General features: G+C 33.3%; 3 protein-coding genes and 1 non-coding gene across 8 annotated transcripts; 2 read left to right on the top strand and 2 right to left on the bottom strand.

The window, feature by feature from the left end:
- Positions 1–732: 732 nt before the first annotated feature.
- Positions 733–2,383, top strand: LOC118040724 (thioredoxin reductase NTRB). Of its 2 annotated transcripts, none has more exons than XM_035047737.2 (2): positions 733–1,806; positions 1,921–2,383. In XM_035047737.2, exons 1-2 carry the CDS (start codon positions 747–749, stop codon positions 1,935–1,937), a joined length of 1,077 nt encoding a protein of 358 aa, XP_034903628.1. In that variant the 5' UTR covers positions 733–746; the 3' UTR covers positions 1,938–2,383. The 2 variants fall into 2 exon arrangements, with proteins under 2 accessions (XP_034903628.1, XP_034903627.1); XM_035047736.2 differs by having other exon boundaries at positions 735–1,806; positions 2,103–2,383.
- A 1,189-nt stretch (positions 2,384–3,572) lies between these two features.
- TRNAK-UUU (transfer RNA lysine (anticodon UUU)) lies at positions 3,573–3,645 on the top strand. Its single transcript has one exon. It is a non-coding gene; the product is annotated as a tRNA-Lys (tRNA).
- A 2,246-nt stretch (positions 3,646–5,891) lies between these two features.
- On the bottom strand, positions 5,892–9,164 carry LOC118040723 (3-hydroxy-3-methylglutaryl-coenzyme A reductase 3). Its single transcript, XM_035047734.2, has 4 exons — positions 7,942–9,164; positions 7,201–7,382; positions 6,759–7,105; positions 5,892–6,569 (listed from the first exon to the last, which is right to left on the bottom strand). Exons 1-4 carry the CDS (start codon positions 8,928–8,930, stop codon positions 6,321–6,323), a joined length of 1,767 nt encoding a protein of 588 aa, XP_034903625.1. The 5' UTR covers positions 8,931–9,164; the 3' UTR covers positions 5,892–6,320.
- Positions 9,165–11,752: 2,588 nt separating this feature from the next.
- On the bottom strand, positions 11,753–14,980 carry LOC118040721 (PI-PLC X domain-containing protein At5g67130). 4 transcript variants are annotated; one of them, XM_035047732.2, is made up of 9 exons: positions 14,773–14,980; positions 14,614–14,666; positions 14,382–14,437; positions 13,322–13,459; positions 13,130–13,228; positions 12,737–13,040; positions 12,424–12,647; positions 12,225–12,311; positions 11,753–11,960 (listed from the first exon to the last, which is right to left on the bottom strand). In XM_035047732.2, the coding sequence occupies exons 2-9, from the start codon at positions 14,618–14,620 to the stop codon at positions 11,928–11,930; spliced, it is 948 nt and encodes a 315-aa protein (XP_034903623.1). In that variant the 5' UTR covers positions 14,621–14,666; positions 14,773–14,980; the 3' UTR covers positions 11,753–11,927. The 4 variants fall into 4 exon arrangements, with proteins under 4 accessions (XP_034903623.1, XP_034903624.1, XP_034903622.1 ...); XM_035047733.2 differs by having other exon boundaries at positions 14,783–14,980; XM_035047731.2 differs by having other exon boundaries at positions 14,614–14,980.
- Positions 14,981–15,842: the final 862 nt, after the last annotated feature.

Raw genomic sequence — 15,842 nt, 5'->3', positions numbered from 1 at the left:
GGTCTCATAATCTAGGTCATAAATTTAATAGGTAACTCGAGTCAATTCAATAAATCATTGTCTCAATATCTAAAAAAAAAATCATTTAATATACTACAATATCAATATTTTTAAAAAATATCTAATACACAACACATTTCAAGTTCATAATTATTATTATTTTTATATAAAAACATATCAGCAAACTTTGAATATATTCTTTTTTTACTTTTTTAAAAGATTGAAGGACCCGCAGCGCAAGCGTCCACCAGTTGATAACAAAAGCTTGAAGAGGAAGATGAAAACGAGGCAACGAATCAAATGGAATAGAATCATGTTGTCAGTTCAAGTGTTGATCCACTTGTAACTTTCATTAAACTCTTGCATAAAATTATTGCGGTAAAATATTATTTGTTTAAAATTTATTTATTTCAATCAAAATTATTTTTTATATATTTTTAAATTGTCCTATCAAAAACAAATTTTTTAAAAATTAAAAAAATTATTAAATTGTCATATATGAGTTTATTCATGTACATTATCATTTTAAATTTCAATCTAATTTTAAGAAAGTTTTTTTTTAAAAAAAAATTCACGAGATTAAAAGAATTAAATCATCCAGGAAAGGCATCAATTCATCCCTTCATAAAAGGTGATAAAAGATACGATACCTTAGCAACATTAACAAGAAAGTATAAAGCCCTCCTCTTTTTTGGAGGGAAACTGACCCAGTGGTCATTTACCGCGCCTTAAATAACCGCAAGGAGATGAAAGGAAAACCATATAAACAATATAATAAAATCGGAGGGATGAATCGTACCCCAAGCAGAATAAAATCCCTCCTCTTTAAAGCCCGCCGTTTCCTTGGCCTAGCCACCACATCCGCCGCCGCCGCATCCTTCTCCACCACCGCAACCTCAACCGCCATGGAAGAACTCAAGACCCGTGTCTGCATTATCGGAAGCGGACCCGCTGGACACACGGCAGCAATCTATGCCTCACGAGCAGAGCTAAAACCAATCCTGTTTGAAGGATGGATGGCAAATGATATCGCCCCCGGAGGCCAGCTGACAACCACAACCGACGTGGAAAACTTTCCTGGTTTTCCAGAAGGAATAATGGGGGTTGAGCTGACTGTGAAGTTTCGGGCTCAATCCGCTCGTTTTGGGACCCAAATTCTTACTGAAACGGTTACAAAAGTTGATTTTTCGAGAACCCCGTTTGAGGTTTTCACTGATTCTAAACGCGTTGTTGCGGATTCGGTTATTGTTGCTACTGGGGCGGTGGCGAAGAAGCTGAATTTTGCAGGGTCGGAAGAGTTTTGGAATAAAGGGATTTCGGCTTGCGCGGTGTGTGATGGGGCTGCTCCTATTTTCAGAGACAAGGCATTGGCTGTGATTGGAGGGGGAGACTCAGCAATGGAGGAAGCAAATTTCTTGACGAAGTACGGGTCCAAGGTTTATATTATTCACAGGCGGGATACATTTAGGGCTTCTAAGATAATGCAAAGCAGGGCATTGTCGAATCCGAAGATTGAGGTTATTTGGAATTCTGCAGTGGAGGAGGCTTATGGAGAGAGGGTTTTAGGTGGGCTCAAAGTGAAGAATGTGGTTACCGGGGAGGTTTCGGATTTGAAGGTTAACGGGTTGTTTTTTGCTATCGGACACGAGCCTGCGACTAAGTTTATGGACGGGCAGCTGGAGTTGGATTCTGACGGCTATGTTGTGACTGAGCCGGGGACCACAAAGACTAGTGTTCGTGGGGTTTTTGCTGCCGGTGATGTTCAGGATAAGAAGTATAGACAAGCTATTACTGCTGCTGGCACTGGTTTGTTTCACTTACTTAGACTTTTTATGTCCTATAATCAATTTTATTGTCTGGTTTTCAAGAGTCGTATCTCATGGTTTCTCTGCAATAACTCCAACCCTGAACCCATGACAGAGGTGTCTAAAGGATGATTGTGATATGATTGATGCTGATGGATCGGTCTTTTTTGATGTTGGGTGCCAAAACTTCTCTTATAACCCCCCTCTGGACCTGAACCTGCTTACCTGGTTCATCGGTAAATTATTTTTGAGCTAACATTGAGGCCGGGACTGAGCGATCACTTGATGATGATGCAGGCTGCATGGCGGCGCTGGATGCAGAGCATTACCTGCAAGAGATTGGAGCTGGAGATGGCAACAGTGATTGACTATCCAAGATATGAAAAGCATTAGTACTTTACTATATATCACTCCCATCATCACTGCGTTGCAAAATAAGATTTGCTCCACATACTCTATGTTCCCATCTTTTCTTCCATATTCTGTGATTATTTTTTCTTAATTGGAACAGTAAATCAGAAACTTTATTGCTAATTAGTTTGGATAATAGACGCTCTGGTTTTAGGCCTTTTTTTCCCCATCACTTCCCTGATGATACATGGAAATTTTCCCATTATGAATCGAAGGAAGGATGAGCTAAGAAACCATGCTCCATGCCTAATAATTAATTCTAAATTTTAAACTTTAAAGTTAATAATCATATAAAATTTTATTAAGTAATAACCTTAAAATTTAAAAAACTCATGATATCAGAAGAATAAACTCAAGAACTTATCGATTAATCCATACCTCTCATAGGTAAATATCATGAAGTTCTTGTCTAGTGAGGTGTTGATGTCCTGCTGTCATTTTGTCAACCATCGCCATTAAATTGTTACTTTGTCAAACGACATTTATTTTGAAAAGCACCCAAGTCTGCATGCCAAACAATGGATGAGCATGTTCTTGTATAGATTCGCTATATTATTTACACCTTCAGGTCTTCAAAAATCTTGGATTGGATTGAGTATTTATTTTCTATGAGATGGCGCAAATAGTAAGCTATGTTTAGTCCCTATAGATTCAACAGTACTCATTTAAACTTTAGTTGTGAATTTTAACTTGTTTTTTTATTAAAATTAATTTTTTTACTTTAAATTAATTTTTTATTGTTTTTGAATCATTTTAATGTGTTGATGTAAAAACTAAATTTTTAAAAATAAAAAAAATATTATTTTCGATATTTTTCTAAACGAAAAATATTTTAAAAAACAATTGTTACCACATTCTCAAACACCCTTTTAATTCAATTAGCATATATGTGTTAAGATAAAAAACAAATACAGAAAAAAAATATAAATACATAAAATAAATATGTTTTTGAGATATTTTAAAATAAATTTTAATATTTTTAAACTAGTAAATACAAGTAAACATGTCTTTTTTATCTCGTTATTTTTATCTTTTATATACCAAGATAGTATTCAAAACCTACTTAATTGAGATAGCCTTTTTTGTCTCACCTTTTTCATTCCAAGTTCTTGTACCTGTATAATCAATATCACACTAAAAATAAAAACTCAAAAAAAATTATAATATATGGTTGGTTTGTTGCTAGCGGATAGGAGTGTTATTGAAAAAGACATGATTAATATGGAAAAATTTAAACGAAAGGATATTATTTTATAGGGCTAAAACATGAATCAATTAACCAATTTACTTTTCTAAGTATTTTGTTCGTTGTAATATAGGTTTATATAAAGGTTTCTGACAAAAGGTTCCAGACAAGCCGTCTTAGCTCAGCTGGTAGAGCGCATGGCTTTTAACCATGTGGTCGTGGGTTCGATTCCCACAGACGGCGAGGCAGTATCTTTCGTTTATACACCTCTGCACAGTTCCCGATTGTTTTTTGTTCTTTTTTTATGAATTCAGATGTTCTTAATGTATGTTCGAGAGTTGTTACAAACGTATTTTGTACATGACACGAATATATAATATAAATTTATAAAGTAAAAGATTTTAATTAATTATATATTAATAATTTTAATTATATAGTAATTAACAATATAACATAATAAAAATAAAATAAATAATAAAAAAGTACAAACACCTTTATTTTATTCACATTGATTCCTTTATTTTTTGGACAAATCGATTACTTATTTTGTTATTTACAAGAAATTAGTCCCTTCAAATTTTGATAGACTATTTAATATTAATTACTCTAAAGGTCAAGCCTCTGCAAAGTTCCTGATTTTTTTTTTAAATGTATTTAGGTGTTCTTAGTGTGTGTTCGAGAATTTTTAAAAATATTTTTTTGACATAACATGTAATATACAATATAAACTTGAATTATAAAATCGTAAGTAAAATATTCTAACTAATTATATATTAACAATTTTAATTAAGTAGTAATTAACAATATAACACAATAAAAATAAAAATAAAATAACAATAGAAAAGTCCAAACACTTTTATTTTATTCACATTAATTCCTCTATTTCTTAGACAAATCGATCCACTTACTTCATTATTTACAAGAAATGAGTCCGTTCAAATTTTGGTAGACTATTTAACATTAATTACTTCAAAGGTCAAGCCTCTGCAAAGTTCCTGATTTTTTTTTATTCTTTTAAAATGTATTCAGATATTTTAAGTGTATGTTCGAAAATTGTTAAAAATATTTTTTTAACATGACATGGAATATACAATATAAACTCGAATTGTAAAATCATAAGCAAAATATTTTAACCAATTATATATTACCAATATCAATTAAGTTGTAATTAACAATATAACACAATAAAAATAAAAATAAAATAAACAATAGAAAAGTCTAAACACCTTTATTTTACTCACATTGATTCCTTTATTTCTTGAACAAATTGACTCACTTACTTTATTTACAAGAAATGAGTCCTTTCAAATTTTAATAGACAATTTAATATTAATTACTTCAAAGGTCACTGCATAGTTTTCTATTTCGTTTTTATTCTTTTTAAATGTATTTAGATGTTCTTAGTGTATATTCGAGGGTTGTTAAAAATGTTTTTATGACATGACACGAAATATACAATATAAGCTCGAATTGTAAAATTATAAATAAAATATTTTAACTAATTATATATTAACAATTTCAATTAAGTAGTAATTAACAATATACCACAATAAAAATAAAAATAAAATAAACAATAAAAAGTTCCAAACACCTTTATTTTATTCACATTGATTCCTCTATTTCCTGGACAAATCGACCCACTTATTTTGTTATTTACAAGAAATGAATCCCTTCAAATTTTGATAGACTATTTAACATTAATTACTCTAAAGGTCGAACATGCCAATTTACAATTTTTATTCTATATATTTGCCAAGTTAAAACAGAGTAATATATCAATTGATATGTTAATAGTTTACATAAAAAATTGTGAAGAATGAATAGATATTCTAATTTTATGGAAATGAAATCCACAAATAACTTGTATCGTTAAAAAAATTATAATAATTATAGTCAAAATCAAGCCCTTGATTATCAAATTATACAAGTTTTGCAAGAGATAAATTTAAAATAATGAAAACGTTAAGGTGTAGATTACCAGAATACACAATTTTATATTTTTTCAAAATTGTAAAATCACTTTAATTTTATCAAGTTTGGTCAATTTTACTAATTTTCAAGTTTTAATCTGATTTGACACATTAAATTGTTTTTTTAACAACATTATTCAAGAGATTGTATTCTAATAGTAAATGTAAAAGGAGAAGCAAAACAAACACATCCCCCAAACATGGGAAAAAACATTATGTTATATGTTTTGTCCAAACATATTTTTATATAAACACACACGACATCATCGATTACTCTTGTATCCCCAACTTTTTTTCAATCAAGCAACTGGGGCAGGTTATGTTCAAGCATCCTATACCTTGTAGACCAATTAACCAGCACAATTAAATAGTATTTGGACAAAGCCTAGACTAATCTCCTGCCTAACACCATGTGATTAGCCTGACAGCAGTCAATGAGTGAAGTTACAATACAAACAACAGACACTTAAAACAGATCTAAATCTGATTAAGATATGCTCTTTTTCTGAAGTCAATACAGATCTAAAATACAGTTAACAACATGGATTAAATTATTTGAACAATGCTGGTGAAGATCACAGGCTGGAACAGAGAAACCAAGTCTTGGTGTGATGCAAACAATTGGCATACATATACTATGTGTCTTGGTGTCCCAACCACAACCCACCACCCCCTCCAAAGAAAAAAAATAAAAAAAATTCACTATTGAAAGAGATACCCACCAGAGTCACATGGATCCGGCAACATGAACAGGCTTTGTTTATTTTCTAGGTACTAGTTCCTCCACATGGACTTCCCCTTGCCTGTCCCCTCAAGTCCTTGACACCAGCCAACAACTACCCTTGATTTTTGTACTTCCCACATGCCTTTTGCTGAAGATTTACTTCTGATTTTCATTATAAGATAAAGTCTTGTCATATCAATTAATCAAATATGGGGTGATAGTATTCAATTTGAGGGTGCTATCTCTGACACGTCTTTGCTAGATCTATTGTATTTCATGTGGCTCTTGATAAGCTGCCCAGCTGCAATAGCAGACATCAGGGACAGCTCCCCTGCTAAAACAGAACCAGCAATGATGGTGGACAAGAGTCTTGAGTTTGATCCTGGGGAGTCCTTGCTAGCACCCTTCACTCCAAGTAGGTTCAAGCAAGCTGACTGAGATGCTAGTTGGGTGCCACCTCCAACTGTGCCCACCTGAACCAAATAGTCGATACCTTGTTAGAAACAAGGAGCTGGAACTTTGTTCTTGATGCCAGAGCTCAAATTAAATAGATTTTTTTAATGCATAACCATTTTAGTACTTTTCAACAGACCTGTTAAACAAAGTGCTAAACCAATAAATTGGAAATAAATATTTTAGGCTTATATAGTATAAATCTTTACCTCAATTGAAGGCATGGTGACTGAGATGTGAAGGTCCTCGCCACCATTAACAGCTTCCATCATGGTAATGCAGTGAGAGCTCTCAACATTCTGAGCAGGATCCTGCCCTGTGGCTATGTAGACTGCAGTAACAATATTGCTGGCATGGGCATTAAACCCACCAAGAGCACCAGCCATAGCTGAACCGGTAAGGTTTTTGAGCATGTTAAGCTCCACCAGGGTGGCTACGTTGGTCTTCAATACCTTCCGAACCACCTCTTCCTTTATGATTGCCTCACATACAACTGACTTTCCACGCCCTTCAATCCAATTTACAGCTGCTGGTTTCTTATCAGAACAGAAGTTGCCTGAAAAATTCAAAACACAGATTGAAAATAATGAATCATTGACTATCACCTGACAGTGAATCCAAAAATGGCAACTAAGCAGCAGGGAATTCTACCAGAGATGCCAATGATCTCCATGTCAGGAAAATCAGTTTGGAGATAATCAAGGACATTTTGGACTCCTTTGGAGACCATGTTCATTCCCATAGCATCACCTGTGCTGCAACTAAACCTCATGTACAAGTTTTTTCCTGCTATTGCACATTTAATGTTTTGCAGCCTTCCAAATCTGCTTGACCTGCATATCATCTACCACATTAAACAACTATGCTCGTGTGAAGTAAATGATCCAGCCCTAATTTTCCTTTTGGAATATAAATATATTCCTAATAGTAACAAGAGCATTAGAAAACAGAAAATCTTGTAGTAGATAAATATAGAATAGGCAGATAATGATTAACTAATGCAAAATAATAATGAAGAAAATTAGAACCCATCAAAACCAATAAGATTTCATCCACCAACAACAAAATATTTCCAAAAGAACAAGAAAATCTCTACCAGGAGGAAAAATACAGAGACATACTAAAAAAAAAAAACAAAAAACCAAACCATATCCAAAATCATATGGTACCAACTTTCTATCTCATTGGATGAAATTAATCTTTTTAACCTAGGGGATGGACAATTTTCAATTTCAAGAAATCAATAAATTAATCATTTCAAGCCAAAGAAGACTAAAAAGACAAGGATTAAATCTGTAAAAGGAAGATTAAATATATATCTAACCAAAAAAATATTTATTTTCTTCAAAAAATTAGGGGAAAAAATCTAAGAATTAGAAGAAAAACAAGAACCTGTTGAAAACAACACAAAGGGTGTCGAAATTTGCAGGATCCTCGATAAAGAACTTCAACTCAGCAGCCCTTTTAGCAGTCCCAAACCTGACGATAGGAGCTCTAGTCATGCCATCTCTAAGCAAAACAGAACCAGCCCCACCTGATGCATAAATAGCCTTGCACCCTCTATTTGTAGAGGCCACCAAGCAACCCTCAGTAGTAGCCATTGGGACCGTATACTCCTTCCCGTCAAGCAACAAAGGCCCTGCAACCCCCACAGGAATCTGCACATACCCAACAGGCATCTCACAACACTGCCCCAATATTGACTCATAATCAAACCCATCCAGTGGCAGTCCTTCCAAAGACCTCCCTGTCATTCTCTGAAGCGCTTCACGACGAATAACTGCTGCCCTTGTGCAATCTCCAAGCTTTGATTCGAGAGAATACGAAGGAATGTCCCCAGATACTACTCCTTTGATAACCTCCTCGTCATCACTGCCTAACAATGGTTTTTGAAACATTGTGCTAATGGCTCTCGCACTCGGAACCGGAGCAAGAGTGCTAGCAAGTGATGCAGCAGGACTTTTTGCAGGACCTGGACATATTTCTGCAGCACAAAGCCCGCCTTTTTTCTCCACCATATGATCTTCCTCTACGTCCCAAGAATCCTGTGACCCTCGAGCGATAAGAGATTGAGCGATGCCAATCCCAAAGAAACCAAGAAGATAAACAACCGAAGCAGACAAACAAACTATCCCAGCGATTTCAGGGAAAGTAAGGATATGAAGGGGAGTGGAGTTGCGGATCTTTTCACGCCAACGGTGAAGGAGGAAGTAGGCTACGGAGAAAAACATTCCGAAGAACAAACCGTTCGTAAGGTAAAGTGGTAATGGCAGAGCATCCGACGCCCTTAAAGACGTCGGAGTTGGTAAATTATGATGATCATTGTGATGGTGACGCTGACGATGGTATTGTTTCAGGGGTTCGCCGGCGGCTTTGTCCATGTGAACGTCGGATTTGGGTTGAAGCCGGCGAACCTCGTGCGTTGAAAGTCCGATTCAAAGGGCGAAGATAGTGATAAAAAAACATATATTAGAAATGTTAGAGAGAGAGTGACAGAGAGGAGGAGAGGCGGAGCGGAGAGATAGGACGGTTTTGGAGGTGGGCGCGCGCTGTATAGCAGCTCACATGCACGGCATGTTTTTGTATCATGCTGTTTTCAAAAATTAGAATACCAATTTGGTAACTATCACGTCTTGTAGTTGGTTTTTTCCTTGTTCTAGGTCAATTGTGTTTTCGATTTAGGCTCTGTTTTCAAAAATGATAAATAAAAAATTTCAATAAAAAATGATAAGAAAAAGCAAATAGAAAATACCATATGAAATTGAAAAATAAATATTCAAAACAAAATATATATAGCAATCAAAAGTTTGAGGATCTAATCAGCAAATAATAACGTTTCTAAATTTTTCACAACTTCCGGAAAGTGTTTTCCCCTCAAATTTTTCAGTGGAAAGTGTTTTCCATTTTTTCCTTTCCGCAAATCACTTTCCGGGAAACAAACACAGCTAAAAGGAAAACATTTTCCTGAAAACAAGTCAATTTTTTTTTTGTGACCGGAAAGTGTCCGTTGACTCGAAAGTGTTTTTAAACTTAATTTTCAGGATTAAATTAATTGTTTTCTAATAATATTGGAAGCATTGATTTAAAAACCGACTTTTATCCATGACATGACATGGTAATTTGAAATATTGACCGAGTTAAGATGAGTTTCAACTAAAAAAAAATAAAGGAAAATTCATCTAGTATAATCCAATCAAAAATCTAAATTTTTGTTCTAAATTAAGCTCGAGAAGAGATTTAAAAATGATGATAAAAAACCTAATCTTATATTGACTCGGTGTATTTAATAAAATGTAATTTTTAAAAAATATAATTCAAGATCCATGAATATATTAATACATGTAAGAGAGATTGCTAATAAAATAATAAATTGTGGAAGGATATATCACCTATTTAGTTATAATGGGAAACATAATGTTTTTGTTGATGTTGATATTAGAATTTTTCTCTTTTTTCTTAGGTTAATGTTGAGGATTTTATACTATCCTTTTATAAAATTTGCAGGATTCTACAATCATCCCTCACCTCAAGAATTTTAGAAATTGACCTTTCAAACACTCTAAATTTAAAAAATATATTTAAATAATCATTTTATAGAATGATAAATTCAATTATATAACTATTAGAGGACCTAAATGTGTATTTATGCGGGTCTCATGCATCAACCTTAGCAATACTCTGACTTACAAAACTTAGGGCATGTCACTTATGTTTGATGTCCTTTTTATTTTGGTCTTTTTTTTTTAATCTCATATTTTCATAAGAAATAAAAATTAATTGGTCTTCAATTAAGACTAAATTGCTGGGAAAAAAAGGTTTGAGGACTCCATTAAAAAAAACATAAAATTTTGCACAGTCTATCCACAGTAATGTGTGAGAGAATGAATAGTGGAGCATTGTACAGTGAAAAAGCCACACTTTTTAGAACAATACTTTATAACTGCTTAGATCTTCACATAAATTGAATACGAGGAAATGAAAGTTGCAGATTAGGGTTGATTAACTAAAAAATCTTAAAAAACTTTAGAAAATCTTATAGAGTTTTTGTGTTGGATAATAGACCGTTGGTTGCTCATTACCCGCGAGTACTAACTAAAAGGATAGTCCATATATAGTTGATCATTTTTGGGATTTATTTTCATTTTCTAACAAATCCACTTTTATAATTTTAGCACTCTTCTTTTGTAGCTCACTGTACCATAGTTTTAAAATCAAATTTGGCTCAACCTAATGGGTTGACCCAGGGCTTGGCTAATTCAAAGATGAAACTGGGCTAATTTAAAAAAAAAAGATAAAAACAAGAGTAACCTGATAAAAAACTTGGGTTAACTTAATGATCCGACAAGATTTGATTAAAAGTCTAATGCAACCCGTTGACTTTTTTTAACAAAAATAATATTGTTTTGATTTATAAAAAATAGAATCAACATGTGATAACCCAGTCAAAACTCATAACTTGAGCCTTGAATCGGGTCAACTACTGGATCAAGTTTAAAAACTTTACATTGTACAAACAATGAAACAAGTTGAGCATACTTTAAAAGAAACTTAAACAGTTTTCAATGATATCAATTAGCAATTGACAATGGTTGCTATTGTTTTCTTGTTATGTAATTTTATGTCTTATTGCAAGCATTTTGCATCCCACATGCTCATTCCTCTATTTAAAATGTGCATAAATTAACTAAAATAAAACATTAAAGCACATTTTAATAACATAAAGCCTAGATCTATTAGTTTTTGATTGGTTTCCATCACGCAACCGACATTTAAATATGTACTTTAAATCCTTGTTGGATTTGTGAATTGAGGTCCACATGCTATGAAGTTGGATGTACTCTATGCGTTTGCGAGTAAAAATGTTAATGTTATCCGTGTTTTTTATATGTATTGAATATTCATTTCTTATTCATTGAATTTAAGGTCTACAGGTAGATATCGATTATTCAACTTTTATTTATTACACAACAAAAAATAAATAACACGCGCGTGCGCTCGTACGCGCGATATATTTCAAATTAATTTTGAGTCGGGTTTTATATCAAATTTGATAATATCTATATTGTATCCATCACCTATCAAGTATTATCTTAAAAAAATCTACTCATTAAAATGAGGCTAGATTAGTATTCATTAACTTCATATTAAATTTTCATATCTATTCGTGAACCCATCTTATATCACTGGAGTTTAGGGGTGTAAATTTCTTAGAACATGCAGGAAGTTTCTTCAATTTGGTTGACGTAATATTCTTTGGCTCCAACATTGTAACTACACAATGTATAACATTTTCTAAAGTAATATTGGATCAATTTTATTACAAAATACAAACCTCCCAAATTCCTAGTCTATTGGGTTATGGATGGTTGTCATTGCTATTAGAGAGAGCATGCTTTTGAAGTGGATCCAGGCTGCAAGTAAAGAAAATACATTGTATGGTTAGATAAATTTTTCAGAATTGGGATTACATTATCATGGAAAACTTGATTTGGGTAAGAAATTTGATGAACTAATTTGATATGCCCTACTATCCACATGAGTCCAAACAAGAAGAATAAGTTCATGCAATCACAAGACTGTAAAATAAACACAAAAATATGGTTTGGAATAGTAATGCAAGCATTAAAATCAATTTGATATGGCAATTAGTAAGCTAAATCCTCGTTAGAACTTACCACACATGCATGGATATCATCACACCCGCACAATAGCTTTCCATTTAGCAAGTCCACGGCTTGAAATGATCCTCCTCCTTCACTCCTCTGCAGCCCCATGCACCAAAAAAAAAATTATGTTTCTTTTGAGCTCTTGTATTTTGTTTTGAATGTTAATTGAACTTGAAATTATTAGATAATTTACATGTGATAAGTATACCTTGTAATAATTTACAGCAACAAAATTTGCCCATCTGCCGGCAGCAGCACCATCACAAGTACGAAGCATGTTTATGAGATTTTCTGAATTATCTTCACAAGAGAGTTCCTTGTTGGAAATAGACCTAAAGTAATTTATCAACACCAATGATCTACTCTTGTCGTCAAGAGATGAGGACTCTTTTCTATTAGGGCAGCTTCCTGCTTTCATGCCATCATCCCCATCTGCCATAAAAAAAAAGTGTTTAAACTAATATTATATGCATATGGAATCATAAATTCTACAAGTACAAAATTGAAAGGAAGTTTCTTACATTGATTTTCAACCATGTAATTCCATTGGTAAGCAATGCCTTCACTTGCTTCCTTGGATTGAATTGAAGTGAAAACAAGTAGTCTTTGGTTGTTCTGGACCATGTCACTAACTAGTGGCCAATCTTGACCATTTTTGGGCATTTTTGACACAGGAAACCAATATTTCATTAGCCCAGAATCAGCGAAGACCTTGGTTAGTCCATTTGGGGCTTGAACATAATCTTCTAAGATTAATGTAACAATCTCTATTGGATTTGCTGATAAGAAAGCTTCAATTTCTTTAAGAGTGTCAATAGCTGGACCCTACTAGGGCAAACATTTACATTTCACACATCATTAAAAATAAAAGGAAAAATAAAATCAGATGACTCTGTAGGGAATAATGTACATACAAATGCAGTAAAGTCATAGCATTGTCCTTTAAATGAATGGCATAACCATACATCTCCATGAAAATCATAAGTATCAAGCATCAAGGCTCGAGCTCCATTCTGCAGTCAGATTATTAATGGAACTTGTTAATTAACAAAAAACGTTCCAACATTGTAAAGAAAAAAAAGTGTAAATAGGAAAAAAACATTTACATTTAGTTGCTCTGTGATGCTGTCTTCTTGATTGGTGACTGTGATTCGAGGGATTCCGGTGTGAGATGGGTATCCATCAATAGCAAATGCATTGTGGGTCGTCAGAAATGCATATTTGTTGAACGGCAAGGAATTGTTCTATTAAGAAAAGAAAGAAGAAAAGTTACTTAATTTGTGTATTGGTAGTTAAATAGGAAATCATTCACATGGTGTGATCTAAGTTTTGTCACATTTATAAATTTAAAAGTGTTTGGTTAATAAAAACACCATGTTTTACTTCATATTCTTTTTTAAAATCTTGATTTTTTTAAAAAATTATAATTACAAAAGCTATTGCAATATCAAATACGCACTTTCTTAGACTACATTTATTTACGGGTGCACCCTATAAACATAACAATGATTCAAGTTGAAAATGATATTACGAACAAAAGATTCAATTTATGATGCAATATCCAATTCTGCAGCTTTCCACTCGGAATTCCCAGCTTCTTTATAATTCTGAACCTACCAGTTTCTACTCTGCAACTCGGTATCAACTGTCACTGAAATTCAGTCGGTACTCCTCCATCTTAAGGAGGGCCCCTTTTTATTTAGGCAGGTCTCAGTCTATTATTAAATGGGCCATGGCCAAGGCAGGCCCTCCATTTCAAAAACAACAGTACACCAGCCACCCTAATATTCGTCCAATTTGCGTGGTGCAGAGTGAATTCCTGGTGGTTGTGGTTGATGACCCTCCTGGAAACTGCCCGGAAAGAAATCCTTGGTTGATATAGAACATTCCGATCAATATCCATTCCAATTCTCACTTGATGAAGAAAATGTATGGCCTATATCTATTACTTTTCCTCTTTTGATTTGTAACACTCACCCTCCCCATCTTCATGGTATCATCATGCAACAGACCTAAACCAAAAGTCTGTCAAGTGTTCATCGTGTAAAGAAAAAACGCAAAACAAACCACTCAAGATGAATCAATCAAGCGTGTGCGAACTAAATGTTGCCCTAGCAAACTCGTGACCCTCATAATTATTGAGCAAAAAGAGAAATAGGGAAGTACCAGAAGCTTGAATTGGTCTGTGATGGTTGATCTTACACATCTAGAACCTGAAAATCCTGCTGGACAAGAGAAACAATAGAGTCCAGCTTCACAATCTTGGTTCGATGAACATTCATCGAGTATCTAAATATTGAATTTTACAGAGATGGATTAGCAAAAAAAAAAAACAAAAACAATCAGAGCTTAAAATGGTTAATCTCGATGACGTGCAAGTAAAAGAGAAGACACGAACCTTGCATTGTCCATTAGAGCAAGCTGTAGCAACATCAACAAGGATCACTGAAGCTGTGATGATCAGAAACAAGTTCTGAGAAAAACCCATGTTGACAGGGAAACGAAAGGATGTGCAGCTGTTACAGGAGAATTAATAAATTAAGGAGAGAGAAGAGACCTGGACATACATATGTGCGAGTAATATTCAGTGCTCTATATCACTGTATCAGATGTATGTCGAGTGCCATTGAAACGATGGATTTTGTTTGTTTGATTTTTTCCTGGACAACTAATGTGAACTTCTCTTGTTTTGTGGCTGAGAAAACAAAAACTTCACGAAACTCGGATGGGAACAAGACAGGTGAGGAGTTGGCCCTCTACGACTTCCTTTGCAAAACAAGATATTTTAACGTGTGTAGGCCATCAACTTGCTAGCGTCGGTTTTTTTTTTTTTTTTTTTTTCAACATAAAGAAAAATAAATATGCACTCTTTTAACTATTTATTTTATATAAAAAAGATTAAAATGATAAACTCAAAATTTTATCCATGCATAATTAATTAATTAAATGAAAAAGGATGTAAATTAAAAAATTTAATATGGCAATACGGAAATAATATTTTATTTAATAAAATGATAATAAAAAAAGACAACGTTTCATAAAATAAAATAAAAATTCAACTTTAGATGATGAAATTAATAAAAATAAATTAACAAAAAAAATACCCATGCACGCAAACCTTGTTTGGGTGGCTTATCATGCTTGGCTTGACTTCCTCTTTTTTTTTAGGTTTTTAAGGGTAGATGATCTATATTCTACTACTAGATTCCTTTGGAGAAAAAAAGAGTTGATGATATTTTGCCTGGTAAGATAGACAACATGTTATTTGCTTGTCCCTGGATTGTAACCAATGTTATGGCTTAAAAATCAAAGGTGGTGACTTTTTCACCTAAACATCTATTTCTCATCCATTTTTTAAAAAAATTAACTCAAACACTTTATATACTTGATACGACTCAAAATAACTTAAAAATTGATCTAAAATCAAACTAAAAAAAAAAAAAAACTTTCTAAGGCTAAGATCTACAATCCTGGAAAATGGGAGGCCAAAGAACATCTATTTGACTCCCCTCATTTAATGAAATTCATTTATATCGAAATCAAATTTTTTTTTTTTTATGGATTATATTAATGTCAACCAATACTTTCTCTCTCTACAACCGACATCCGGTGACTTTCTCTTTTATT

The sequence above is a fragment of the Populus alba genome, chromosome 11 (genome assembly GCF_005239225.2).
Source record: "Populus alba chromosome 11, ASM523922v2, whole genome shotgun sequence".
Classification (NCBI taxonomy): Eukaryota; Viridiplantae; Streptophyta; class Magnoliopsida; order Malpighiales; family Salicaceae; genus Populus; species Populus alba.
Note: the sequence above shows the minus strand (reverse complement) of the source record. Positions and strands in the feature narration are given on the sequence as shown.